Below are 27,916 nucleotides of genomic sequence, written 5' to 3' on the forward strand. Positions count from 1 at the left end.
TCTTCGATGATGATTCTCTGTTATGTGTACAGCTGCAGTAATTCCAGATCGGGTGCTACAATAATTCACAAACATAAGCAAAAAAAAAATCATAACAGGGTTCCTTGCTTGTTAATGTCAACAAAAGCTCTTATACAATTCATAATGTCAGCAATACAAAATCAACCTTTAATAACAAAATGTCAGCAACACAAAATCACCGAGAAGGTCTACAATTCATAATGTCAACAACACAAAATCAACCGAGAATCATAATGTCAGTAACACAAAATCAACTATTAATATCAAAATGTCAGCAACACAAAAAACACCGAGAATGTCTACAATTCATAATGTTAGCAACAAAAAATCAATCGAGAATCATAATGTCAGCAACACAAAAATAGGAATTAAATATCAACAGAGGAAATCACCCCGAAAAATCTTGTGGGTTTCTCAAAATCGGAGGCCACTCATCATGTGATAGGTTTTTGCCCAATAAAACGAAAAAAAAAAGAAATAAATGTCAACAAAGACTGAAAGAATAGTTTTTGTCAGGGAAAACAAAAAAAAACCAGAATAAAAATGTCAAAACGTTTGAAAACTAGGGTTTTTCGCCGAAAATCTCACCTTCAGTTGACGCCGCCGATGCTTGCCCTCGTTGTCGGACAGAACTCATGATGCAGCCGTAGATGATAAGCTTCACGGCGACGAGAATGTCAGCGTCGATTGATTTAGGGTCGATTGATTTCAGAGAGAAGAAAAGACGTCTCGTGTTGCTGAAGAAAAGATGGAATCGGAGAAAGAAGAGAGACGAGAATTGAATAGAGGAGTGAGAAGTGAAACAATGGAATTAACGGGATCTCATAATCATACCGAAATTAATGATTTCAGCGGATTACATTTGTCTCCAAATTACCCTTTGTTGATTGAGTTATAGGATATATTGACATTTCATAAGCCCAATGATATTTAACCGTAGATTACTTATAAGTAGTGGGTAGGATTAGAGTTTGTATAGTTTGTATCTTAGAGGGTTTATAGATTATCATGACCCTACCTTCTCAAATACGATAGTTATATTAACTTACCCTTTTATTTACCTTTCTTTTTGGAGATGCTCTCGCTAATACTTCCCATCCCAATAAATAAATCAAACAACAATCGCGCGTAAGATAATTTCTACATATGTGCATGATCAAAACAACCCATACCTCATTTTCAATATACTTTATTAAACAAAATCACAAAGGTTATAAACATGTGTTGGTAGATCCATATTATAACAATGGGCCGCACCGAAAAAGAATGATTTTGGTGCATTAAGTTTTATTGCAACATTTTCAATATTCAAATAAATAAGTGAAAAACAAAAGAGATGTAGATTATAATGATATTGAGACTAAGTAAAACTCTAAAACTCTTGGCATACTTCACGAATACAACAAATTTATTTTAATTTAGAGTAATGTTTTAAATTTTAAACATATGACGTTTCATAAATTTGGGTTAGAATATTAAGTTTGATAGCTTCGGATCCTTAAATTATGAATTGTTCCATTTTTTGTCTTAAAAATTATGATATTGTTAAATTTGACGATCAAAACGGTTTTGACTCAATTAGTAAATTAAACACTACTAGTTAAACATGTAAACATAAAACTAAGGTCCATTTTGATTTTAAACATATGAGCATTTTGCAATTTCAGTCAAAAATATTTTATTGTTAACTACGAAGTCTTAAACATTTAGAATTACTGAAAAAAAATTGCAAAAGAAATGATAGAGTTGTTAAATTTTGAAGGTGTTAGAGTTTTATTGTACTGTGAGCATTTTCTGATTTTGGTCTAAATCATCATGTTTGTCTAAGAGCATCCGTAGCGGTGTTGAAAACGGCGTCCGTCCGTCCGTGTCAGCGGCAAGGACGAGCTCGTCCGCCGCTGCGAGCTGTCCGTCCGTGCCAGCGACACGGCGCTGCTCTTAGCTAAGAGCACGTCCGTGCCGCTGAGCAGCACACGAGGCGTTCTCTGATTCGCCAACGGCATAGCCGTTGGCATATTCAATTTTTTTAATTTTTTTTTTAAATTTTGAAATTAATTTTAAAAAAGTTTTTAAATAAAAAAAATATATTTTTCCACTTTCCAAAAAATTATATCCGTTTTCTATCCACTTTTAATTTATTTTTTAAATTTTTTCTCCAAAATTCACATTTTCATCTATAAATACCCCCACTTCAACAAAAAAAAAATCACATTATCATCTATTCTATCATCTACATTCTCTCATCTTTTTTCTCATATTCTCTCATCTAAATTCCCACCACACTACACTACACAATGTTCGGCTCCGACGATCACCCCTCCGGCAATCGCGGTTGGAACCACGATTGGTTCAACTCCGACTCATTCCCTAGTCCGGAAAGGCAATTTACGGCCCCTCTCAAACCCAAGGTTCGCAAGTTGCGGGTGGCTACCGCCCTTACCCGGTGGACGACCAAAATGCCTCCGGGGTCGAGTGGGCACCCAAACCCGGATCGGGAGGGAGCAGCAGCTCTACTCCTACTCCTACTTCTATTCCTACTCCTACTCCTCCTACTCGTGGCACCCGCACCCCGTACACTCCGGGTGAGATGATGGCGATGTTCAAAGCCTACTTGGCAGTCTCCGAAGATCCGGACGTTGGCACAAACCAAACCGGAGAAACGTATTGGTGGCGCATCACTCGTCTTTACAATGAAACCCGACCGGGGGGAACCATCTATCGCAATGATAGTATGGTGCGCAATTGCATCTTCAGATGCAACGAGACAATTGGTAAGTTCCAGGGGTACTTCCAACAGGAAAAGCGGGCGGCGGGGAGCGGAAAGAGCGAGCTCGACATCATCAGTGCCGCCTTGACGACCTAACAAAGCTTGGAGTTCAAAGCGTTCAAGTACCTCGCTTGTTGGCAAGGAGGGGTGCCTTCATCCGAAGTATAGGGGCGGCATAGTAGCATCCTCCTCCAGCTCCTCTAGCAAACGGTCGAGGTCGGTAGCCCTATCCGACGGCGCCTCCGATGATGTGGCTACCCAGCTTGCCGGAACTAACTTGGGTAGCCCCGACGCTGGCCCGAGCAGTTCCCGCGCCGCAAGGAAAGAAGAAGGCGATGGCCACCCGCCGTCGTGCCCCGACTCCATCCGTCCCCGCCCCCGCTCCCGCTCCCGCTCCCTTTGTGTCTCCACCCCCGAACAACTCGTTGTGGACCCTCTTGGGTCAACTCTATATGAACGATACGTCTTAGATGACTCCGGAGCAACTTGCAACACATGAGAGAATGATCCGGGGTCTCAAGAGGCAATTGGGGATAGAGGACTAGTCTTCCACGTGTGTAATTTTTAATTCATAGGATTTTAATTATGTATTTTTTATTTTATAGGATTTTAATTCTGTAATTTTATTTTAATTATGTAAATTTTATTTTTTAGGATTTTAATTATGTAATTTTTATTTTTTAATGTATTTTTATAATGTAGAAATGTTTTTAGTAATTGAAGTATTTAAATTAAATAATGGAATGGTGGGACCCTTGAGCTTGTCCTTAGCTAAGAGCACGGATGTGGGTGTCCGGTGTTATGCTCTTAGCTAAGGACAATAAATAAAAGTGGGTCCGGGTCCACTTCCGTGCTCTTAGCTAAGAGCACGGATGAGGATGTTCTAAAGGCTCATGTTTTAAATTGCTAGAATATTGTGTATGTAATGGATTTAATTATTTATTAACTTTTATGTTATTTTTGTTATTACTATTAACTACAGTTATTGGACAAAGTACTGAGAGTGAGATACCAAGATAATAATAATAATAAAAAAGATTCGTGGATACCTAGGCCATCGTCTTGCATCTGAGTAACTTTTATTGACTAATAACAACAATCACTTTTGATTGCGATAACTATAAATTTTTATAGTAAGATTCTTTTTATTTATTTATTATAAACAGTCAATTTTGATAAATTCACTTTTAGTTATGGAATCATAAGACTATGAGATGAGAATCGTTATATAATTGAAATTGTAATTAATAACTCATAGAAAATAATCTCTACACAATTCGGAAGAACGTGTACGGAGTATTAATTATTTACCTATTATCAGTGATTTTTAGTACGCATAAATGTACATTAATAACTTCACAATTGTATCAAATCCGTACTATAAACCATAGTATTTATCAATTACAAGACTCAAAATCGAATCTGTAGATATATTCAGATTTCGTCTAAACATTTGTTACCAAGCAAAATACTTACTCCTAATTACAAATGGTACATTTTTCCCCAAAAAGATTTTAAATGGGGATATTTAATAATTGCAGTGGTTGACGACATAATCATATTATACATGAAATTCTATTATGATAAAACTTTTACATAATTAATGAAATGCACATAAACTTATTAAAATAACATAACAATACAACAACTTTGATTATTTTATTCTAACACAATTAAAATCCCATAAATTTAAGATGATGTGGAGGTCGGAAATTGCCTACGTCACTCCTCGTCCCATGTACGAAAATGGTATCGTTCCAAACTCAACGAAGACATCATTTTTTGGTTTTAATTAATTTTTGGTTAGTTTATTTTAAGACTATGATTTTACTGTATTGCACTGTCTTGCTTGTCAAATGACATCCGATAGTCGTGTTGCTGCAGCCTACAAAATCCAAGGTTGAAAACATGTCTGCCTCGTCAAAAATATACACGAGGCACACCAAATTGCACAATGTCTCACAACTCACAAGTCACATGAGACTGTCCAATGTCGTTGTTTGTACCGTTGAAGACCTACTGCTAGGTTAGAATCCCCGTAAACAGAAACTTGTTGCTTGAACCCTATCTGTGTTCAACAACAAACAACTCGATGCTAACGATGCACCATTTCTTCATGGTGTCGACCTACGCCAAAACAACAACCTTAGTCATCAACATACGAGAGAGTAACAAGATCGTTATCACTGCTAGACAGTAGCATTGGAGCGTTTAACCACATTGCCATCTGCCTAGAGTTTTAAACAATAATTCCCCTCTGCCTTTTGTTGCGACTTGCTCATCGTCTAGCGGGTGAAATGATAGGTTTTCAAACGATAGTTTGTGCACAGCAACACCACATGCTACTTGCTTACCTTCCAACCGGTCAAATAGTGTATGGGATACATAGGAGTACTCTCTCTGTCCCAAGGAAGATGACCCCTTCCTTGGGCGTCACGAGATTTTATGCAGCTTTATTTTATGTGTTAAGTGGAGAAAGTAAAGTAGGAGAGAGAGAATAAAGTAGAGATAAAAGATGTTTTCAATTTTAGTAATGAGTCATCTTAATTGTGACAAACAAAAAAGAAAAACGAGTCATCTTCAATGGGACGGAGGGAGTACTATTTGGCCAACTTTTAACATGTCAATATCAATAGTGTCATACGCTAATTAAATACTCCATTCGTCCACGAAAAATAGACAAGATTGTGAATGACACGGGTTTTAATATATATACTCCCTCCGTCCACGAATAAGAGTCCCGTTTTTTTCATTTTTGTCCGTCCACGAATAAGAGTCCCAGTTCCGCTGACGGACCCAAGTGGGGTCGGGTGGGGTCGGCCGAGCCCCACCGCTGGTCCACAAGTGCCGCCGGAAACAACATATTTTGCTCGCCGACCCACGCCTTCGACCCCACGATAGACCGATGGGAAGAAAATTTGGGAGGCTAAGAAAATATTAGATGAATAGAGAGGGAAGAGAATTACAGGAGTGGTAGATTACAAAATACAGAACATAAAAATATAATCTGAAAAAAAGATTGCAGAAGAGGGAGTATATCGGAGAAGAAGAGGGGCGCTTACTTTTAGAAAGTAACAAGGAATTCTAGCCTATTACTATTCCTAGTTTCATAAACGTAAAATAAAACACTTTCTTGTAATTTCTCACATTATTATTTAGGGATTTTAATAGTTTATTTTGAACTATTTCTTTAATTTTTTTTAACCGTATTAAAACTTAAAACATAAAAAACAGTTAATTATTGTAAGTCATTATTTTAATGTTTTAATTACAATACAAATAATAATAATTTTATTGGTAGAATAACAAATAAAATTAGATGATATACTAAAAAGGTTAACAAAAAAATAATTAAAATAATAATAATGATGATAAAAAATAACAATAACAGTATATTATAAATCTAAAATAAATATATTTTGAAATAGTACCAAGTTTTGAACATAGCAAACAACTAAATCATATTATATGTTCGTTATAATTCTAAGATGATAATACTATTTCAATTTAAATACATATTTTTAATATAATTATTTATATTTTTATATTTTATTTTTAAGAATAATTATTTAAATATTATTTATTTAATTTATTCGACCCCACGAATTTGACTTTCTGGGTCCGTCATTGCCCGGTTGATAATTACCATAAATGATAAAGAGACCTCACATTCCACTCACATATCATTTAAAACTAATATATACAAGTGAGACCCCTATTCCACTAACTTTCTTCCACCCACTTTTCTTAACATTTCTTAAAACCCGCGCCATTTAGAAATGAGACTCTTAATGGTGGACGGATGGAGTAATTGGTAAAGTAAGAGAGATATGGAAAAAATAAGAGAGAGGGAGGAAAAAGGTAGTGAAATAAGTGTTAGTGGATTGTGAGATCCACATTTAACATGATGTGTAGGGTTAGTATTGGTTGAAAACTTTCATTTTTGAACTTAGTCTATTTTTTGTGGATATACTAAAATGGCAAAATTTTTTGTCTATTTTTCATGGTCAGAGGAATATTTTTTTTCATGTCAAATTGAAGAGATAGTTCAAAAACTTCAATGTGTAAAATCAAAACAAAGTGAACATGAATGTGTTGTCATTATTTTTTTTCATGTCAAATTGAAGAGATAGTTCAAAAACTTCAATGTGTAAAATCAAAACAAAGTGAACATGAATGTGTTGTCATAACTCAGATAAAAACTTATGTCCAATTCATAAATCAGATAAAAATAGGTATATTTAATGTCAATATCACAAAATAGTATGGTAATGTTTGACAGAAAAAACTGTCGAACAACAAATTTGATTAAATTATCTTTAACTTCAATTATAGAATGTGACTTACTATATAAGAGCAACAAACTGCATAATATAGATATGTTTCTGCATTTACATTGAAATGCAGAAATAGAAAATGTTCACAATCACATGATCAGAGTCTTGATTACATAATCAACATATTTAACGCGGATAATCCAAAGATATGACCAATTACAATAATACCCCCGTTCAGCCCATGAAGCTCCAAACAATATTTCTATAAAAAATGCCCTTAGGGCTTGGCCCCCCAAAAACCCAAAGTAAAATTGGAAAGTGAGGAAATTCAAGTGCGAGAAAAAGATTTCCGGCAAATTCGGAAAATCGCCGGCCATCAGATCGATCCGGGGGCTTCGATATCGCGCCAAATATCCCAAAGTTTTCTGGATGAGAGAATGGTTTGATGCGATTTTAGGCGGAAGAATATATGTGAGGATGCGTGCCATTCAATGCGGGACATGTGTCGTAGGCGTTGTAATTTGAATTTTTGGGATCGGAATTGCAGCACGACAGCGTTTTGTCTTCGTAGCAAAGGTTCAATTGCCGCAAAGGACATTTCACCTGTTCACTTCGAGTAATTGATTTTTTTTTTTTTTGTGATTTTCTTGGTTTCTCTTTAGGGAAGATCTAAGGTGTTTGCTGAAATTGCTGAGCTAAAGGGTGTGTTCTGCGGAATCTGTTGTCTCTACAGGCAGTGGCTTCGAGACAACGGTGTTTGATTTTTCTGTCATTCGAAGGGCGGGGGTTGGGTGAAACGTATTCTTTGCTTAGAGGTGCGCCCTCTCTTCAGTGGGCTTTTGTGTGAATTTCTCGCATGCAATCCGGTGGTGGGGCCCAACAGGGCGGAGGCGGCGGCGGCCATGGCCGGACTAATGCCGCATCGGCCTCTGCTTCTCTGTCCCCATCGTCCTCCGCCGGGTCCGCATTTGATCAGCAGCAACAGCAGAGGCAGCAGCAGCAGCATCAACAGCAGAGACAGCAGCAGCAACATCAACAGCAGAGACAGGTGAAAACCCGCGTACTTCTTTCTTCCATCCTTCCCCTGCTACATTAGAATTTGTTTTAATTTTTAAATGCGTGAAGTAATTTTCAGTTCCCTTTGATGACGAGTCTAAACCGACTTATTTATGTGTCAGCCCCCTGTTTACCGACATATCTTTTGCTGCTAGTCACGACTTTTCTATCTGATACCGAGAATTGATTGGTTCGTTTAGTGTATTTAGAAGAGGGTTTTTTTCCTATAGTTTGTCTTTATTCATTTCTCTTCTGTTTGGATGTATTCATAAAATTTTATTAACGTAGACTAGATGACACTTATCCAAGAAAGCAAATGAAACATATTTATTGGCTTATAATTTTCGTAAAGTAGATGCAAACGATTTATTGCACACCTGAGAAATTTAAAAGTTATTTGCTGAAGTTATATTTTGACTTAAGTACTACACAATTTATCTACCCAAGCACATTTTGTGTGCCCATCCCAATTGATAAAATTCTACCACTTCTTTCCGGTTAGAGTGGCTTGAACTAAAAGTTATTCGTCTTGAGGGTAAATGCATTTGTTGTTGGTTTGGCAATTTATGCTTCTATAGTGTCTTGTCAAGCTAAACTTTTCAGCTTCTTGGGCACTGGTTCTTTTTATGGGCATTCCTTGCAATGTTCTCAAGCTGCAAGATTGCCTTTTTATATGCTCTAGAGTTTTAACTTAAACAGGTTTTTATTTGCCTATATCTTTGTGTAAGTATGTGTTGTTAATTTTTCACGTTGTCTTTACTTGTTTCTGTTGTATAGCTTTTCATAAATTCTAGATGTATATGACCAACTTTGAATGTCGTTGCAGTCAAGGTCTCAACAGTTTATGAAGAGACCTGAAGGGAATGATGCCCTTCTAGCGTACCAAGCTGGCACGATACATGGACCCCTGGGGGCGGGCAATTTTTCTGCCGCATCTGGCTCCATGCAGCTGCCTCAACAGCCCAGGAAGTTCATTGATTTGGGCCAGCAGCATGGTTCCCCTAATAATCCGGATCAAAGTCATAATAGAAGTCAAGGTGTTGAGCTACAAATGTTGAATCCGATGCAACAAGCTTATATGCAGTATGCATTTCAGTCAGCCCAACAGAAATCTACATTGGGGATGCAATCACAGCAGCAGGTGAGACCAGCGATGTTTGGTTCTCTTGGCAAAGATCAAGAAATGAGGATGGCAAACATGAAAATGCAAGAGCTGATATCCATGCAAGGAGCAAATCAGTCTCAGGGTTCCTCCTCCAAGAAACCCTCTGAGCAGGTTGCTCAGAGTGACAAACATGCAGATAACAGTCATCGCCCTTTGCTCGATCAGAGAAGTGATACCAAACCGAACTATCCTCCATTAGGTGGTCAGGGAATCCAACCTGCACCTATGCAAGCTCCACAATCTCAGCAAAATATCATGAGCATGACAAACAATCAGATGGCTATGGCTGCACAGATGCAGTCAATGCAGGCACTGGCTCTTGAGCGTAATATTGATCTGTCACACCCTGCAAATGCAAATGTGGTTGCACAGCTTATCCCACTAATGCAGTCTAGGATGGCTGCTCAGCAAAAAGCTAATGAAAATAGTACTGGTTTGCCTTCTGGATCTTTCAACAAACAGCATGTTACCTCACCGCCAGTTGGAAACGAAAGTTCTCCCCATGGTAATTCCTCAAGTGATGTGTCAGGACAATCTGGGTCATCTAAAGCTAGGCAGGCAGTTTCACCTAGTACTCTTGGTGTGAATTCCAATGCAGCTCCACCTAACAATTCTAGCACCATTTCTGCCCAACAGTTCTCTGTGCAGCATTTTCCCCATAGGCAGCAATCCTCTCTTGGTCATGGAATGCCTCCTATTCAGCCTTCACAGTCACCAGGGAATCCGAATGAAGGGGTTGATAGTTTTCTTGCAAAAACTTCGGTAGCAGAATCTTCTCAGGCGCAAAATGCCAGACAGCCTAATCGGTCTCCTCAATCTGCAACTCCATCTAATGAAGGTGATGTGGGTAATCCATCAACATCTCAGGGTGGACCCAGTTCGCAGTTGAGACAATTGCACACTGGTTTCACCAAGCAGCAGCTGCATGTTCTTAAAGCACAGATACTTGCATTTAGGCGCCTGAAGGTTAGAAATCTGTAAATGATTTTCATATAGGTTGCTCTGAATTGTTTTTAAAACTCTGTATATGAATATCTGTTCAATATCTCTCTGATTCTTTCGTGGACACTTACGCAGTTACACTGACACATCAAGTTCTCTCTTTACTTTCTTAGCAGAAAGGCGATGTAACTTTGCCACGTGAACTGCTCCAAGCTATTGCTCCTCCACCACTTGATTTACAGATGCAACAGGTGCTTTCACCTCCTGCAAATGCTGGAAAGGACAAATTATCTGGTGAAACTGTAGAGGAGCAGACCAAACATATGGAGTTCAGTGAGAAAGGGGCTCATGATGCAAAATCAGTAGCTGGAGTAGTTAATATGAAAACTGAAGGTTCAGGAGATGGTAGGGCTGCTGCTGCAGCTGCGAGCATGCAGAACTCTGTTTCTGCAGCAAAGGAGCAGAGGTTTGTGGGTCCTCCTGGAAAAGAAGAGCCGCAATATATTGGTAGTTCTGGGAAATGCGAACAGGAGTCTGAACCGGGCAATCAGAACACTCCTGTCAGAAATGATGTTGCTGTAGACAGGGGTAAAGGAATTGCAACACAGTCAAGTGCTTCAGATCCAGTGCAGGTCAAGAAACCCATTCAAGCAAGTAATACACCCCAACCTAAGGATGCTGGTTCAACACGAAAATATCATGGGCCGTTATTTGATTTCCCCATTTTCACTAGAAAACATGAGACCCTTGGATCGTCTATGATGAACAACAATAGTAACTTGACTTTAGGTTATGATATCAAAGATCTTTTTGCTGATGAAGGCAGGGAGATTCACAAAAGGAAAAGGGCAGAAAGAATTGGGAAAATTGATGAAATACTTGGTGTTAACTTAGAGAGGAAGAGAATTAAACCAGATCTTGTTACTCGGCTACAAATTGAGTCAAAAAAACTTCAGCTTGCTGAGTGCCAGGCACGCTTGAGGGATGAGATTGAGCAACAACAACAGGAAATAATGGCTATGCCTGATAGACCATATCGGAAATTCGTTCGACTTTGTGAACGTCAGCGTCAGGATCTTAACAGGCAATCACAGGCCAATCAGAAGGCAACTAGGGAGAAGCAACTAAAATCCATTTTCCATTGGCGCAAAAAGCTTCTCGAGGCACATTGGGCTTTCCGTGATGCTCGAACTGCCCGGAATAGGGGAGTACATAAGTATCATGAAAAGATGTTGAGGGAGTTCTCCAAACTGAAGGATGATGACCGTAATAAAAGGATGGAAGCCTTGAAAAATAATGATGTGGAAAGATATAGAGAGATGCTTCTGGAACAACAGACTAATGTACCTGGGGAGGCCGCAGAAAGATACGCTGTTCTCTCATCATTCTTAAGTCAAACTGAGGAGTATCTACACAAATTGGGCAGTAAAATAACAGCCACTAAAAATCAGCAGGAGGTTGAGGAGGCAGCTCATGCAGCAGCTGCTGCTGCACGTGCCCAGGCATGCTCTCTACTCTTATCTCCCCTGCTCTTCAGTACTAAACATATTTTTGGACTAATGTAGTATCATCTTCACTTGGAAAACATCAATTAAAAAGGAATTATTCCGTGTTTGCTATGTATAAAACATCATAATCGATAAGCTCCATCTATGAAATTTTTTTCAAAGAAGATGTCAAGATGGTTGATGCTTAAATTATGGCAGTTCACATCATCTGTACATACAAAAGATGAAGAGAATAAAATTCTCACCCTTCTTTATGAATTATCTTTGGAAAAGTGGGAAGATGCAACCAAAAATATATCAATCTTGTACTGAGTACACCATACTATTTTGACAACGCATTTTCCCACTGCATAATCCATAATGGCCTTTACGACGTTTGCTAGTTCTGTTCTTTATATAAAAGTTTAATTGCACAAGCTGATGATTTCTGTACAAAAGATCAAGGTATTGGATTGAGTGTCTTGTTGGCCTGTATTTCAGAATACCTTCTTTTAACCACTAGCCTCCTGTAATTTATGTATTTTATCCTGTATTTATGTTTGTTATCTGCTATTTTGTGGCTTCAGATATACTTCATTATTTTCATTTATGTCTTTTCTGGATAAAAGGGTCTCTCGGAAGAAGAAGTTAGAGCTGCCGCTGCTTGTGCGAGAGACGAAGTCTCGATAAGGAACCGGTTTTCAGAGATGAATGCACCAAGAGATAGTCAATCTGTTAACAAGTAGGCTAGCTTATTTTTATTTCATTTCTCATAATATATGGATGCCGTTAGGGAATAATTTTGGACCAAATGCTTTAACTTTTTTGGTTTTCCCTTGAATTATTACAACATGCTTAATGTTTCTATTATACATACTGGACATACCATGTGGATGCTGTTTATCTTTCTGTAGTTTATGACCTAACACATCTTCCTGTCATACTTAAGTTAGCTTTTAGCATAAAATCGTCTTACATTTCCCCCCTTTTCATGGTTTCTACCAGGTACTACAATCTGGCACATGCTGTGAATGAAAGGGTCATAAGACAGCCTTCAATGCTACGAGCTGGAACTCTACGAGACTATCAACTTGTTAGTTTTTGTTTTGTTTGAACTGTGTACTTGACCCCTCAATTGATCAGCTCTACATGTAAGTTTCTCTGCACATTACCGCTATTTATTGACCTGGATCTACTCAATTATGCAGGTTGGTCTGCAGTGGATGCTATCATTATACAATAATAAATTAAATGGAATTTTGGCAGATGAGATGGGTCTTGGCAAAACTGTGCAGGTGAGGTAGTTCAGATTAACATTGATTAAAAAGTTTGGGTCTCCTCATGCCTAATGTCTTCCACACAAGATATTATATAATTTTCTGGAGCTTATAACCTGGGAATGAGCTGAGCTGAGGCTGTTGAGCTGATGAGTAGGACTAAAGTGGACTCAAGCTTGGTTCAAGCTCGATTTTCTAGCTTTTATAGTCAAGTTGATTTGGGTTTGTAAACGACTCATTTATCAACTATAATGAGCTTTGCTTGAGCTTGGCTCACTAAGCATAATAGAAGATAGTTGAGTCCATGCCCCACAGCTCCAGATTGTAATTATCTAATTTGATGGATATGACTTTATTAAGCATACAAACTGGAAACAAACCCAAATGAGTTTTGTAAGTTTGAACCTATGGATAGGCTCAAAGGCATATAAACTAAATTAACTAATTGAACTTGAACTCAAACGCTGTAAGAGGCTCACAAACATCAAGTCTGAGAAATAACAGATTGGATAGTTCGGGGCTCAAGCTTATCTTTCAAGCTTGAAATATGTCTCATTCTTGGTGTTTATTAAAAGGTTGAATTTTGGCTCAGGATTCTTTTTTATTATAATTCTTTTCCCCCGAATCAAGACGCATGAAGCACATTATTGGACCAGTTCATTTTTTGCCCTTCAAACTTATTTGTGTCCCTTTGACAAACAGCCATACTTATTTGTGTTTGTGGAATTTCATGATTCGAGACCTAACCTAAGCAAATTTATGTTTATGCAGGTGATGGCCTTGATTGCTCATTTGATGGAGTTCAAAGGAAATTATGGCCCTCATCTTATTATTGTTCCCAATGCTGTGCTTGTCAACTGGAAGGTAAGGGTTCATTGTGGCATCTACTTGAATTCTTATAAGCATCTAACGTTAACATCTCTGGCTTTTGTCTTAGAGTGAATTGCATACTTGGCTTCCTAGCGTTTCCTGTATATATTATGTTGGTGGGAAAGACCAAAGGGCGAAATTGTTTTCTCAAGTAAGAAAAGAAGACTCTCATAGCTTAACTCTTTGCTTCATAAATATTCTTCTATGTTATCAATTCCGTTGGTTTGATCGTGTAGGAAGTGCTAGCCATGAAGTTTAATGTCCTTGTGACAACCTATGAGTTCATCATGTATGATCGTACAAAACTTTCAAAAATTGATTGGAAATATATTGTAATTGATGAAGCACAACGGATGAAGGACAGAGAGTCAGTATTAGCTCGTGACCTTGATAGGTATCGCTGCCAAAGGCGTTTGCTTCTTACAGGGACACCATTGCAGGTGTGATTTTGTTATGCTTGTGCTTATCTTTTCTGGACTACAATGAAGCTATTTCCTTGAGTTTTGTATCATGTTAAATAATACATTCAATTTCACTGTGCCATGGACTCTTTTTCTGGTTGTACTTCATCTGGAAAGTATTCCTTTTTTTGTGACTGGAAATTGAGTTTAAGAAAAGATGAATGAAGGGTTGAAAGTTGGAAAACTATTGACCGTAAAAGTGGTAGTTAAGACTAGAGTTGATATTGTCCAATTAGGACTTTTAGGTAGGAAGGTTTTTTTCTGGAAAATAAATGCCTTGAGAAAATGAAGTATTGGCATGGGATAGAAGGGTGTGATTCAATTCTATTATCTTGACAATAAGTCTCATTGAACTGTAGCATCTATCTGCTACATATAAACATGTACACAAGTATGATGCGAGTACTAGCCAACTTTTATTGTTATTGAATTCTCATAATTCACAGCAGCCGTAACTTGTACTCCTTCATCACAAGATTCACAACTAAACTAAAACATGTTTCTTACATCTTCTCACCTCGAATTGCTCTTTCTTGTGTTTTATCAGAACGATCTTAAAGAGCTTTGGTCTCTTTTAAACCTACTACTCCCAGAAGTTTTTGATAATAGAAAAGCATTTCATGATTGGTTCTCTCAACCATTCCAAAAGGAAGGGCCTGCACATGAAGATGACTGGCTCGAGACAGAGAAGAAGGTGATAATTATCCATAGACTACATCAAATATTGGAACCGTTTATGCTTCGGCGGCGTGTTGAAGATGTAGAAGGATCACTTCCTCCAAAGGTATGTTGTTACGATTATAATGTTGTGTTGTTGCATATATTGATTCAAACTACATTTTAAAATGCAGGTCTCGATTGTTTTGAAATGTCGAATGTCTGCAATACAGAGTGCCATTTATGATTGGATCAAATCAACTGGCACTCTCAGGGTTGACCCTGAAGATGAACATCGCAAGTGTCAAAAGAACCAAAATTATCAGGCTAAAACTTACAAAACTCTAAACAATAGATGCATGGAGCTACGGAAAGCTTGTAACCATCCATTGCTAAATTACCCTTATTTCAGTGACTTCTCAAAGGATTTCCTTGTGAGGTCTTGTGGAAAATTGTGGGTTCTGGATAGAGTTTTGATGAAGCTTCAGAGAACGGGACACAGGGTACTGCTCTTTAGTACCATGACCAAACTTCTTGATATAATGGAGGAATATTTGCAGTGGCGAAGGCTTGTTTTCAGAAGAATTGATGGGATGACTAGCTTGGAAGACCGTGAAAGTGCTATCGTTGAGTTTAATCGACCAGACACCGATTGTTTTATCTTCTTACTTAGCATTCGTGCTGCTGGACGGGGTCTCAATCTGCAGTCTGCTGACACAGTGATCATATATGATCCGGATCCAAACCCAAAAAATGAGGAGCAGGCTGTTGCTCGTGCCCACCGTATTGGGCAGACGAGGGAGGTGAAAGTCATTTACATGGAAGCTGTGGTCGGCAAAATATCCAGCCATCAAAAAGAGGATGAATTCGGGAGTGGAGGAGTAGTTGACTCCGATGATGACCTTGCTGGAAAGGACCGGTATGTGGGTTCAATTGAGAGCTTGATTCGGAATAATATTCAGCAGTATAAGATTGACATGGCTGATGAAGTTATAAATGCTGGGCGGTTTGACCAGAGGACTACACATGAAGAGAGGCGGCTAACTTTAGAAACACTTTTGCATGATGAAGAAAGATACCAAGAAACAGTTCACGACGTTCCTTCTCTTCATGAGGTAAACCGTATGATTGCTAGGAGTGAAGAAGAAGTGGAGCTTTTTGATCAAATGGATGAAGAACTTGACTGGGCAGAGGACATGACTCGATATGATCAGGTCCCTGATTGGCTTCGTGCTAATACACAAGAAGTAAATACTACCATTGCTAAGTTATCAAAGAAGCCATCAAAGAATGCTGTATATGGTGGAATGCAACCTCCTGGTGAAGTGGCTTCTGAGATTTCTGAGAGGAGGAGAGGGCGGCCTAAGGGAAAGACTCCTGTTTATACTGAATTAGATGATGAAAATGGAGAATTTTCTGACGCAAGCTCCAATGATAGAAATGGATATTCTGTTCAAGAAGAAGATGATGGAGACATTGGGGAGTTTGAAGATGATGAATCCACTGAAGCACCTGGAGTCAATAAAGATCAATCAGAAGAAGATGCTCCTGTTTCTGCTGATGGATATGAATACCAAAGAGCTTTGGATAACGTCAGAAACAATAGCATACTTGATGAAGCTGGCTCTTCTGGGTCCTCTTCGCATAGTAGGAAGTTAATGCGCATGGTCTCACCTTCCGTGTCCTCTCAAAAGTTTGGATCACTTTCTGCATTAGATGGCAGGCCCGGCTCCCGATCAAAGAAATTGGTATGTCTGACAATTGCTTTATGATTTGGTATAATGCTATTGATTCTCAACATTGTTATCTTACATGCTGTTTTTATTTTCCAGGCAGATGAATTAGAAGAAGGTGAGATTGCTGTATCTGGAGATTCTCCTATGAATCAGCAGCATTCTGGTAGCTGGATCCAAGATCGTGATGAAGGTGAAGATGAACAGGTCTTGCAACCCAAGATAAAACGAAAACGGAGTATTCGGCTTCGCCCACGGCCTGTTAGGACTGAAGAGAAGCCCAGTGACAGGTCATCTTTTCGTCCTGGTGATCCTACTATGTTACCAGTACACATGGATAATAAATACAAGACTCAAGCAAGTGATGACCGTTCCCATAAAGTTCTTGGAGATACTAGTTCGATGAAATCAGAGAAAATTGATTCATCTACCAAGAACAAAAGAAATCTACCATCAAGGAGAAATACAGCTAATGTGCAAAGTACTCTTAGATCTGGGAGAGTGAACTATGGGCCTGCTGTTGCATATGATTCCTCTGAACATCTTACAGAAAACTTGGACACTAAAGTTGTGAAGGGGCCTAAAACTAGTGGCCCTAAGATGTCCGAGGTCGTTCTGAGAAAGGTATGCTTCTGTTACTCTTTGTTTTTTTGTATCAGTCAATTTGATTATGTTACTCGTTTACTGAATAGAAAGAAATACTTGCGTATATGTGTATTAGCAATGACTCTGATCCAGGCAAAATGGAGTGGGGAAATGTGAAATTTGATTTCACTTTGTTTATTGTGTAAAGTTAAACCAAATGCTTAGTCTGTTTTTTTAATTCAAGTTTTAATCCAACATTCCTCTCTCGCCCCCTCCGCACACACACACACTCAGTTTTGATGTTGTTTTGCCTTCCTGCTTTCTGTTTCTGAATTAAGATCTATTCTAACATAATTTTGTTACAGTGCAAGACTGTTATAAGCAAGCTCCAGAGAAGAATAGATTATGAAGGTCATCAAATAATACCACAGCTAACTGAGCTGTGGAAAAGAAATGATTATGCCAGTGGAGATGGTGATTGCCTTTTGGATTTGAGAAAGATTCATAACCGTGTTGACAAATCTGAGTACAGTGGAGTCATGGGATTTGTGTCTGACGTGCAGCTTATGTTGAAGTCTAGCATGCAGTATTTCGGTTTTTCATATGAGGTATGATGTTCTTCTCCCAATCCTTCCCTGTCTGTATATTCTTCGTGAAATGTCCATGTTCATACTCGACTCAGCAGCAACCCTGATAGTTACAAAGTAGCATTAATAAGTCCATAGGGAGCTTTTGTGAACATGCTGGTGTCAAGATCACTTTGCTTTTTTTGTCCCCCTGTACTAGTTGTCCAAGTGATCTCTGAATCTTGCATTTTTTGGTATAACTGCATAGGAATAAGCCTTAGATAAATTCTAGGTGATATTTTGTACGCCTTATTGTTTCTTTTCAGAATCATTATTTGCATCGCATGAAATCTGTGATGTAAATTAAAGGCTTCTAGGAGTAATTAAACTGCCTTAATAGTTTGAATGAAATCTGTCGCCATTTATGCATTTTTAACAAACTAGTTATGTGGACTGTACGATACAATGCAACAGGTGAGGTCGGAGGCGAAGAAAGTCCATGACCTCTTTTTCGATATAATTGGGGTAGCATTCTCAGATACTGACTTTCGAGAAGCCAGAAGTTCCATGTCTTTCACTGCTCCTGTTTCCACGCCAGCCACCGGTCCATCTTCACGACAGTTTCCTTCTGCTCAGGGGAAGCGCCAGAAATCAGTCAAAGACGTGGATTCAGAAAATACTCCTTTCCCTAAGACACAGACCCGCACACCCATTCACACTGTCGAGAGTTCTAAAGCCAGGAACTTGATGCCTCACAAGGATTCGAGGCTCGGAAGCAGCAGCAGTCGGGATCTTGGCCAACCAGATGACGCTCGCCCTTTCACTCACCCAGGAGATCTCGTTATCTGCAAAAAGAAGAGGAAAGACAGGGAGAAATCGGGTACGAAGTCTGGAAACGGTTCAGCAGGTCCATTGTCACCTACAGGCATTGGACGTGTGATGAAGAGTCCAGGGTCAGTCTCAGGCGCTAAAGATATTGGCTCGAGCCAACATGGCTGGGGGCCCCTTTCCCCTCAACAAGGGAACAGCAGCGGTGGCTCCGTCGGCTGGGCGAATCCTGTAAAGAGAATGAGAACTGACGCTGGAAGGCGGCGGCCTAGCCATTTATGAGAATTGAATTATGTAGCAGTTCCAATTATTGCTCGGATTCTTTTTCTGTTCAAATGAAATGATATGATAAAAATGCAAATATGATCTGTAATGTGATGATATCTTCAATTCTGATAGTTTCTTCATATTCATGGCCTCTACCATTATTATGGCAAGCTTAGTAGTTTCTATATTTATATTATCTGTTGTCCTTTTGCATAGATGTTTTACTAAGTTGCATAATCTCATTTTGGTTTCTGCGACATTTTGTGCATTATTGCAATAAAGCAGATGAGTGGAATTTATAACTATCAAAATGTATTAAATGTGATTATATTGCTACGAAGCGAAAAGTAGTTATATTGTTTCTTCAATATAACCACACAAAAAAGATGTGAATATTTCAGTATTTAGCCACACAAAAAAGATGCTGAAAAGAAGACTCGTTGTGAGGTAATTGGTAGAACAATCTATGTACATGAAGCAGATTCAAGAAGCCACATTTGAGTCATTTTGAATTCATTCCAATGAATAGTTATTGCTATATGTAATTAAATTGTAAGTAACTGTGGGAGAGAAAAGCAACATGATATAAGAAACGATATGCATGCTTACAGCTACAGACACAGAGAAGACTAAGGATCCACAGGCCCCAAAACACCATCGTCGCTCGACTCATATTCGTCTTCAGTCAGTTCCTCATCGCTCGATTTCTCTTCCGGCACAGCCCCCGCATCTTCCTCCTTGGCGTATTTCAGTCAGTATTCTAGAATACGAACAGTAAAGTGTGTCACAATCGCGTTACAGTATAACCCTGAGGATTGCCCATAGGGAAGTAATGTTTATGGGATTAAATTAGTACTCCTCACATTTATAAACATGTCATAAGAATAAGATAAACCTTTTCACTTGTATCACGTATCTGTAAGAACAAGATCATATGCTTTGTTTTAAACATATGAAATCAGATTCATGACATACTTCTCCAGTCAACTGTTTATTTTTACTTCAATCTGATCCTAGAGCACAAGCTACCAAAACATATGTATAGAGGAGAGCTTAAGGTAAGTTTTCAGGAAGATTTAACTCTTTGTTCATATGCAGTTGTGTCGCGCGTCATCAAAGCAGCAGCCTCCCCGTTTAAGGGGTCTGATGGATTTGGATACAAAAGTAGTTGAGGTAAAAACACCTCAAACACATTAACCAGGTCTGCAAAAAATCGTTGTTAAAGGAGGTTAGTTAGCATCAAGCAATCAAGAATTTGAGACTCTAATCAGACATTGCTTAACCAAGAAGTAGACTGGTTATTACCAAACATGGGGCTCCAGGTCTGGTTAATAACATCTAGACAAACTGAACCCGGCCTGAAATTTGAAAACATGGATATATGACACGACAGAAGAGAGAGCATTTCGCAATCGAAACTCACATTTCATCCACATTGGGGTGATATATCTTGTTAATAAATCCTATGGAAGGAGACTTGTAGGGATAGGCATCAGGAAGCTCGACTCTTACCTTCCACACACCGCCATGATACGGACCTATCGTGTTACATTGGAAAATCAAGAGAGAGAGTGAATTAGACAGAAACAGAGTAGGATAGAGAAGCAAAACTGAATTCATATTTTACAGAAAATGTAGAAGTAGAATGTACACTTCAATTTTACAGCAAAAAATCCAGTCCTTTTCCAATTTCCTCATCAAGAGCAGGTTGATAGAATTTCTTCTAGATTTAAATACTTTCAGTGGGTCCATGGAAATACACATAGAACTCGTGCTCATCTCCACCTTGCGATCACTCATCATCCTATTTCAAGAAACAATGTCAAAGCTTTCTACAAAACAAAACTACAAGAAATGAAGATTTACAGTTTCATCAAGTCTATCTCTCGTCTCTTGCTTGGGGAAGACATGGTTACAAGAAAAGGTTGAAGAGAGAGATGCTACTTTTTCAACTCTCACAGAATGAAGATAACAAGATGGGTGTGAAGTTAATACAGTATGTTGATTACTCGCACACCATATCTGATTATCCATCAATACGTACGTTGCTTTCCTTTCTATCTACACTCTACACTATAAAATGAGTAAGATCATAATATAAGTAATTAGATTCGGAACTAAAAAATTATAAATCCTTCGTATAAACAAGTGCGGAATAATATTTTAGAAACAATGGAATTTATATAATTCATGCATTTAGATTTTCAAATTAATCATTTTCTCTCTCTAAAAAATTATTTAAAAATTTAATTTCACTTAAATCTTAGTACTGCAATTTATATTATTTTTACGTACAAAACTGGAGTATCATTTAATTGCAGGTTATTCACAAAAAAGAAATGCAATTTCGAAATTTACAATCTTAATACGCAGTGTCAATTTTTTGCATTGACACATTTTGATGCCCCAAAAAATGAAAGTGCATGGCACGACAGTTTCATTTATAAAATTATAGCCGATTTTTCGAATTGCATAACTACAGTCACAGATTATATAATTTATAGTATAACAATTTTTGTGTTTGATTAAATTTACAAATTAAACCTAGTGTTTTTTTATTAAAAAAACACTAGTAATTGCGTGCATATATTTACCAGGTGTATTTAGACAGAGAATATTATGATTTCCTATTTCGCCTCATAAATACCCGCAAATATATATTCGCATTATACATAAGTCAGAGAGAGAGAGAGAGTGTGACAAGATGGCTATAAAGTATAACTATGAAGTATTGAAACAATGGATCAGATTCTATACTAAGAAAAGTGAACCAGTTGTATTATTATATGCTAGTATGATGTGTGTGTATTAATCCAATGAACATAATATATAGAAAAATTAAATAAATTAATTAATAATAGAGCCTTGCATCATTATGTCATGTATTTAAACAATTGCCGCAGTTTAATCCGAACCATATTATAACATTGCTAAATAGATAAGACAAACACCATTATTTTAAAATATATGAGTACATGTATTTTTCGGCTCTGTTTAATTTGCTATCCTATTTATTAATTCAAACAGTCTTCCCTCCGGCTCACCAAAATAAAGTCACTTTGCAAATGTAAATCGAAGAAGTTCGTGGCTTGCGACTTTTCGGAATTAGACTAATTAAATATGCATTACAATACAAAGACCACTATAATTGCATTTTTGAGATAAAATATGAAAATTTGAATTTTTCGGGTATGGATAGAGTTTGGCAGACTCAGACTCCAATGTGAATATTAAATAAAGAGCATACGACAAGATATTAAAAACCAAAAAAATCATCTCTAATCTTCTAATATGTATACATAATAAATACTCATTGCAACTAATGAGAGGTGGGTTTTAAACTTTAAATTTTTGAAAGAGTCAATGATCATCCGACTTATTAGGAGTAGTGTATTTTTTGAACCATTTATATGCATGTACATTTCTTTACTCCTTCCATTCCATTAGAGTTGAACTGTTTCTTTTGGATATGAAAAAAAATTACTAGAAAATAAATAAGAAAGAGAATAAAGTATATGAGATAATAATAACTCAATTTTAATGGGCCAGAGGAAATTCTATTAATATTAACTAATGAATAGGGGCTAGATGTATAATGACAGATAAGATTTTAGATCTGTATCATTTTGGCTGACTTAAATATATTACTACCATTTACATTCCATATAAGAATTAAACATCCATTAATGAACTAAATCTCACTTATAAAAGAGCTAAAAATATAACTCCTACTTTTATTGGTTTCACTATAAAATGGCTCCATGTCAACTGTTAATATTGCTGATTTGTGGATTAGGAAGCTGTCGGTTGTTATTTTGTTAATCAAATATCGAATTCGTACCAAGAAAATGCAATAATCTAAATCGAACATGCCAAATTATGTAATAGACTTGCTAGCCAAAACATAAAAAAAGAACGTTAATATGACGAAGAAGCAAATAGGAACTTAACAAAAAAAGCTAGTTCTTGATATTCATAATCATAATGAATTTGAAAGATGATAAATTTTGACATACCAAAAAGAGAAATTAGCCCTTGCAAAGTATTGCAGTAACCTTGTAACTAACTGTATGTTTCCACTGCTTCTGACTGTGCTTCATCTATCATATTCAGCCATCTGTACACCTGAAACCGGGCGTGTCTGACTGTGCAAAACCAAAATGAGCTTTTATCGAACCAAAAAAACTGCGATTTACACACCTCGAATCAACAACCTATCTGCTACTCGTATGTGGTTTCTTTGGGGAACAAAAAATTGAACCAGCACCAAACCTATTAGTAACCGGCCCATATTCTGACTCCTCGTCATCACTGTCAATGTTGAGCGGGCTGGTTCTGTTCTGGATGGCTCTACGTTGGAGAAGGAACACGTTGAAGTAGTAGCTCACTAGTGCTTCCCTTCCCTTCTTCGGGAATTGCTTGAAAAGTTCGTTCCAAAAGTATTTTTCTAATGAGAGACGGTTGGACTGCACTGTATGCTGGAACTTGTACTGGTCTTCTTTTGTCCATGAGAATGCGACGTCCTCTCCAATCATGTCGAGTTTCCATAGATAGAAAGCGGAGCCAAGTTCAAGCTTCACTTTCAGCCTCTTTTCCCTAATATGGAACCTCACACATTCAAAAGATCCAACAAACTGACATCCGCAACATTCTTGCCTTCCCTTTCCGATACGGTCCCTTTCGATTAGGGTTTTCTTCTTTTGTTCTGCTTTATCCAAAGGCCAGATTTTGGTACCTAACCATTTAGCTTCACTTTCATAATCCTCACCTTGGAACTCAGGCAAATCTGCTTGATGATTTGAGCCTATGGGGATTCGTTTCTTCCTGCAGTTGCTCAAATAGATTGGGGAGTCAGCATCAGACTGTTTGTCAGCATTATCCTCGTCGGTCTGAAAATCTGAGGAAGATGATTCAGCTCCACCCCTGTCTCTCGACTTCCGATCCTTGGAGGAGAGTAGCCTCTGACTGCATCTTAACCCTTCATCATCATACATGCTCGGGTGTATCTTTTGCTTCTTCTAAAAAGTACGAAGAAATTGTTTTAATTAAGAAACGTATATGTTCCAAGCCAAGTTGTTCTAAAAGTAGAGATGATATATGACATACCATGTAATGGATAAATATATGCCAATGCAAGCTAACATGGATGCTTTCATGAATTTTTGTTTTGTCAATTCAATTATATTTATCACTCAGAATTTCATGAGATCTATTCTTTAACTCAACAAGCGCGTTTAAAGAATGTCTGGCCTCTATAATGCATGCAAGTCACTGTTGACAACACATGGGGATTGCAAATCTAAACATAGAACACAAATAAACAGATGAAGTTCTATCACTGGAAGTTAGCTATGGAGTAAACTTACCATGTTGCCATTTTCAGAGACATAAGCAAATCAGAGAAGACATAACTAAAAGTACTTGCTGCATTTACTAAAAATAAGATAGAATAGAATGGAATGTCAGCTTGAGCATATTTCTCGCTTAAATGATTTCTGGGAAATCAACATAATAGTCTTTGTATAAGAAAACATGCGCAACTAACAACTTTTCAGAACATAAAGATCCTTGACAGAGGACATACTGAAATAGTGGTGATGTGCTTAGCACATGAAGATGCAAACCGACACAAACACTGATAGGCAACACGATGGATACCTCTATTGTGCATCGTGCACATGAACAACAAATGAATATTCAATACCGTAAAAAGTTGACTACCATAAGTCAAAAAGTTTGGGGGCGGAGTTTTATAGCCCTAGATAGCGGCTAAAATATTATACAAAGAGCATGCTAATATACTGATCCCACTGGATATAAGAACTCAGCCCACAAAAGATAAAGGCATTTAACTGCTTATTTGATTGGATTTATCATCAACCGTAGATGTTAGATTACAACATACTCTCATGCATCCTAAAACTGGTCATGATGCAGTTATATTGGGGTATTGCATACAAATATATATTCATATTCATCAGCTGGAATCAAGCATGGGAGTAATGAAATGCAGACCTGCCAGACAGTTCGTTGAGACCCTGCATCGACATTCTTTCTCAAAAGCATCGCCTCACGAATAGTGAGAATTTGCTTCCACGGCAGCTCACTCCCATAACAGTTCCACTTCTGCATTTCAGGTAATGGCTCAACAGCAGGCCCGCTAGGATCTTTTCCAACATTCCGTATCCAATTCAGCAAGCCTGTGTAGCACTCTCGTTTCCTTTTCTTACTAACGGAGTCCTGATCCACTCTTAGATCATCACCATCACCGCCATTGTCAACAGATTTCTCCTTACTAATATTCACATCATCACTAACGCCATTTTCACTGCTCCCCTTCTCATCAGAACCCTCAACATCTATATTTAACTCCACAAACACTTGATTTCCATCAACAACTTCAAATTCAGTCTTCTTCAACTCTACAAACCCATCATCTCTCTCAATTTTACTCGATACGAAAACCTTCGGACCCGACTCCAACCCCATCAAAAACCGAGTAAAATCGAAACACCTATCCTCACTCACTCCGTCCTCTCTATGTCTCTCAATCTTCCCCAACCATCTATCCAACGCATCCAAATACTTCACATACACCAACTTCAAAGCAGCTGAAAACCTCAAATCAAGCCCACAATCAGCTGCTACCGAGCTCCACAGCCCGTTTTCCGACACTCTGCAATATCCACCTCTCTTCCTCACAACAATCTTAAGCTTAAGCAAATCAACAACCTGCCCCTCACCAACAACCGGCGGCAGCGGCCTCAGGCAGGAATTGCCGTAAACATGTTCCAAAAAAGCTTTGAGAAATTCCGTGAACGACCATTTAACCTCGGCACCGCCATTGTCTTCACCATTCTCACTCTCCAACCATCCTGCCATTGTTTTTATTTTTTTTCTATAATTTTCAGACCCTAAAACAAATCAAATCCATTTCGCAATCGAAACCAGAAAGACAAAACGACGGTGCATGTGTGTGTGTTAAACTCCGAATAACAAAAAAATAAAAACAAAATCAAAGCAAGAAGAAGAAGAAGAGAATTTGCGGACCTCCGATTTTGAGATGGGTTTTGGGCGGGACGAAGCGAAAATACCAAAGGTGTGCGGGAATTTGGATTTTTGTTTTTGCGGTCCTGTGAAAAAAGAAAAGTTTTTTTTTTTGTCCCGCTCTTTTTTTTCTGTGTTGAACAGTGAAAGAGAGAAAGGAATGGGTAGGTTTTGAATATTTGAACAGAAACAGGGGCTTGTGTAGCAAAACCCCTAAAAATTAAATGGAGAAATAAATGTATGGAGGGGTCATTGGGAAGAGAGAGACGTACCAGTAAACCAATTTTCAATCGAGCTATTTGGGATTTGGGGATGACTCTTCTATTCTTCAATTCTTGACCCCCTCCTTTTTCTCTTTCTTTTCTTTGCCTTCCAAATTTTGGACTTATGCTCACCTTTATACTAGGGTGGGGTAGGGGGTGGGTTGGGTTGTGAGATTGAGAAATTGAGTTTTAGGGTTAAGGTTTGAGGGGTAGCATATTTGCTCTATTTACTCTCATTCATTGATTTTGGGGGTAGGGGTAAGAAGGAGATTTGGGGACTGGCTGGGGTGTGGATTGATTCATTGAGAGATTATTTATTAGGGTTGTAAAAGGAGATGACAAAGCATTAGTTTATGATTTTTTTTTGAAAGATTAGATATATGAGTTGGAAAATAGGAAGGTATTATTATATCTTGTTATATGATTGGTGTGGGGTCACATTAGGTAGTTTTAGGATCAAGATATATTTTGCTTGGTCATGTAGAGTTGTTCCATGGATGAGCAAAATACAATTATTAAATTCTAGCACAGTTGATAAGCTAGGATTTTGCATTATTTTAAGACCATTTTTTGATTTATTTTGAGTGTCAATGTTGAATTACATATCAATTATTTGTATATTTTATTCATATTATTATTTTGATGTGTTTTGTGAGAAATGTGCAAAATAGAGCTGAAAAATGACATAAAAACGTCAAATCTGGAAGCTAGAACTGAAGCGCAACCCAGTGGCCCGCTGGACCCATATCAGCGGTCGCTGCAACGAGTCCAGGGAATTCTGGAGCTGTCCAGCGGTCCGCTGGGACCGGTCGCGCACGACAACCTGTGTTCAAACTCATTTGCCGGCGATCCTGAAGTCTGATCAGGGCGTTCTACATGTCATTCTTTTCGTCTTCGAAAGAGCTTCGCGTTGGTACCTTGATCATCTCAATCGGAGTTCTGTGGAGAAAATTATGACCGTTCTACCAAAGTCGCGCAAAGCTGTCAAGTGCAGAAGTTTAAATGGAAATTCAAAGAAGAAAAGAAGACATTACCTTGTGAAGCCAAATCTTTTCCTTAACCTATGGGGCATGAAAATTCCTTATTTACTATTGCTTGGAGGAAACTTTTTACCAAATTTAAATCTTTTTCAAGTCTATATATATCCCATAACCTAATTCATAATATTCACCATTCCATAGCCCCAAAAGAGGAGCCTCCAAGGCTCCTTCCTCTCCACTCCATATTTCAATTCTTCCATCATTCTTGGAGATTGAAGCAAGGCAAGAGGAGCATGAAGACTTCAAGATTCAACCTTGGGTTTTGTTTGTTTATTTCATGTCTCGTACTTTAATTATTGTTTTAGTTCATCTGTCTATGGATTACGAAAGAATAGAATCTTGAGGTTTGATAGTAATTAATTTTTATGTAGTTCTTTTTATGTTTAATGTTCAGAACTCGTTCCACTTGATTTTTCTTGAACTTTTGTTCGACTAATTGGACTGTTACCTTGATTATTGTCAATCTTTGATCGGTGATAGTTTTGATTGGTTTATCTTATATGTTCATACAATAATTGTGACATGAGTATTGATGCATGGTAGGGAGAAATCGTGGTAAAACTTGAGTCAGATGAACGTAGAGCTAATTAGAATAACTAAAAAGTTA

At 37.9% G+C, this 27,916-nt stretch overlaps 3 protein-coding genes across 9 annotated transcripts; 1 reads left to right on the forward strand and 2 right to left on the reverse strand.

The window, feature by feature from the left end:
- Positions 1-7,321: 7,321 nt before the first annotated feature.
- On the forward strand, positions 7,322-19,099 carry LOC125222240 (ATP-dependent helicase BRM). Of its 3 annotated transcripts, none has more exons than XM_048124748.1 (15): positions 7,322-7,681; positions 7,799-8,113; positions 8,948-10,252; positions 10,402-11,730; positions 12,345-12,457; positions 12,721-12,808; positions 12,924-13,010; positions 13,764-13,856; positions 13,930-14,013; positions 14,099-14,302; positions 14,871-15,107; positions 15,175-16,728; positions 16,813-17,337; positions 17,664-17,906; positions 18,339-19,099. In XM_048124748.1, the coding sequence occupies exons 2-15, from the start codon at positions 7,922-7,924 to the stop codon at positions 18,972-18,974; spliced, it is 6,690 nt and encodes a 2,229-aa protein (XP_047980705.1). In that variant the 5' UTR covers positions 7,322-7,681; positions 7,799-7,921; the 3' UTR covers positions 18,975-19,099. The 3 variants fall into 3 exon arrangements, with proteins under 3 accessions (XP_047980705.1, XP_047980707.1, XP_047980706.1); XM_048124750.1 differs by having other exon boundaries at positions 10,405-11,730; XM_048124749.1 differs by having other exon boundaries at positions 7,322-7,641; positions 7,728-8,113.
- LOC125222241 (ubiquitin-conjugating enzyme E2 4-like) lies at positions 18,389-21,001 on the reverse strand. Of its 5 annotated transcripts, XM_048124752.1 has the most exons (6): positions 20,826-21,001; positions 20,613-20,763; positions 20,472-20,497; positions 20,265-20,317; positions 20,041-20,162; positions 18,389-19,719 (listed from the first exon to the last, which is right to left on the reverse strand). In XM_048124752.1, the coding sequence occupies exons 1-6, from the start codon at positions 20,867-20,869 to the stop codon at positions 19,708-19,710; spliced, it is 408 nt and encodes a 135-aa protein (XP_047980709.1). In that variant the 5' UTR covers positions 20,870-21,001; the 3' UTR covers positions 18,389-19,707. The 5 variants fall into 5 exon arrangements, 3 of the variants coding, with proteins under 3 accessions (XP_047980709.1, XP_047980708.1, XP_047980710.1); XR_007176501.1 differs by having other exon boundaries at positions 20,611-21,001; XM_048124751.1 differs by having other exon boundaries at positions 18,389-20,162.
- A 1,817-nt stretch (positions 21,002-22,818) lies between these two features.
- On the reverse strand, positions 22,819-26,552 carry LOC125219036 (AT-rich interactive domain-containing protein 1). The gene is made up of 3 exons (XM_048120884.1): positions 26,279-26,552; positions 24,975-25,873; positions 22,819-23,977 (listed from the first exon to the last, which is right to left on the reverse strand). The coding sequence occupies exons 2-3, from the start codon at positions 25,839-25,841 to the stop codon at positions 23,174-23,176; spliced, it is 1,671 nt and encodes a 556-aa protein (XP_047976841.1). The 5' UTR covers positions 25,842-25,873; positions 26,279-26,552; the 3' UTR covers positions 22,819-23,173.
- Positions 26,553-27,916: the final 1,364 nt, after the last annotated feature.

The sequence above is a fragment of the Salvia hispanica genome, chromosome 4, assembly GCF_023119035.1.
Source record: "Salvia hispanica cultivar TCC Black 2014 chromosome 4, UniMelb_Shisp_WGS_1.0, whole genome shotgun sequence".
In the NCBI taxonomy this organism is placed as follows: domain Eukaryota; kingdom Viridiplantae; phylum Streptophyta; class Magnoliopsida; order Lamiales; family Lamiaceae; genus Salvia; species Salvia hispanica.

Excerpts from the sequence above, each read along its gene's own strand:
- LOC125219036 (XM_048120884.1), bottom strand. The coding sequence starts at position 25,841 with ATGGCAGGATGGTTGGAGAGTGAGAATGGTGAAGACAATGGCGGTGCC. Across the intron at positions 23,978-24,974 it reads CTCAACGAACTGTCTGGCAG|AAGAAGCAAAAGATACACCC; the intron begins GTCTGCATTTCA and ends CGTACTTTTTAG.
- LOC125222241 (XM_048124751.1), bottom strand. The coding sequence starts at position 20,869 with ATGTCTTCCCCAAGCAAGAGACGAGAGATAGACTTGATGAAACT. Across the intron at positions 20,764-20,825 it reads GAGATAGACTTGATGAAACT|GATGATGAGTGATCGCAAGG; the intron begins GTAAATCTTCAT and ends TTCTTGAAATAG. Across the intron at positions 20,498-20,612 it reads TTTTTTGCTGTAAAATTGAA|GTCCGTATCATGGCGGTGTG; the intron begins GTGTACATTCTA and ends GTAACACGATAG.
- LOC125222240 (XM_048124748.1), top strand. The coding sequence starts at position 7,922 with ATGCAATCCGGTGGTGGGGCCCAACAGGGCGGAGGCGGCGGCGGCCAT. Across the intron at positions 12,458-12,720 it reads GATAGTCAATCTGTTAACAA|GTACTACAATCTGGCACATG; the intron begins GTAGGCTAGCTT and ends GGTTTCTACCAG. Across the intron at positions 17,338-17,663 it reads CCGAGGTCGTTCTGAGAAAG|TGCAAGACTGTTATAAGCAA; the intron begins GTATGCTTCTGT and ends ATTTTGTTACAG.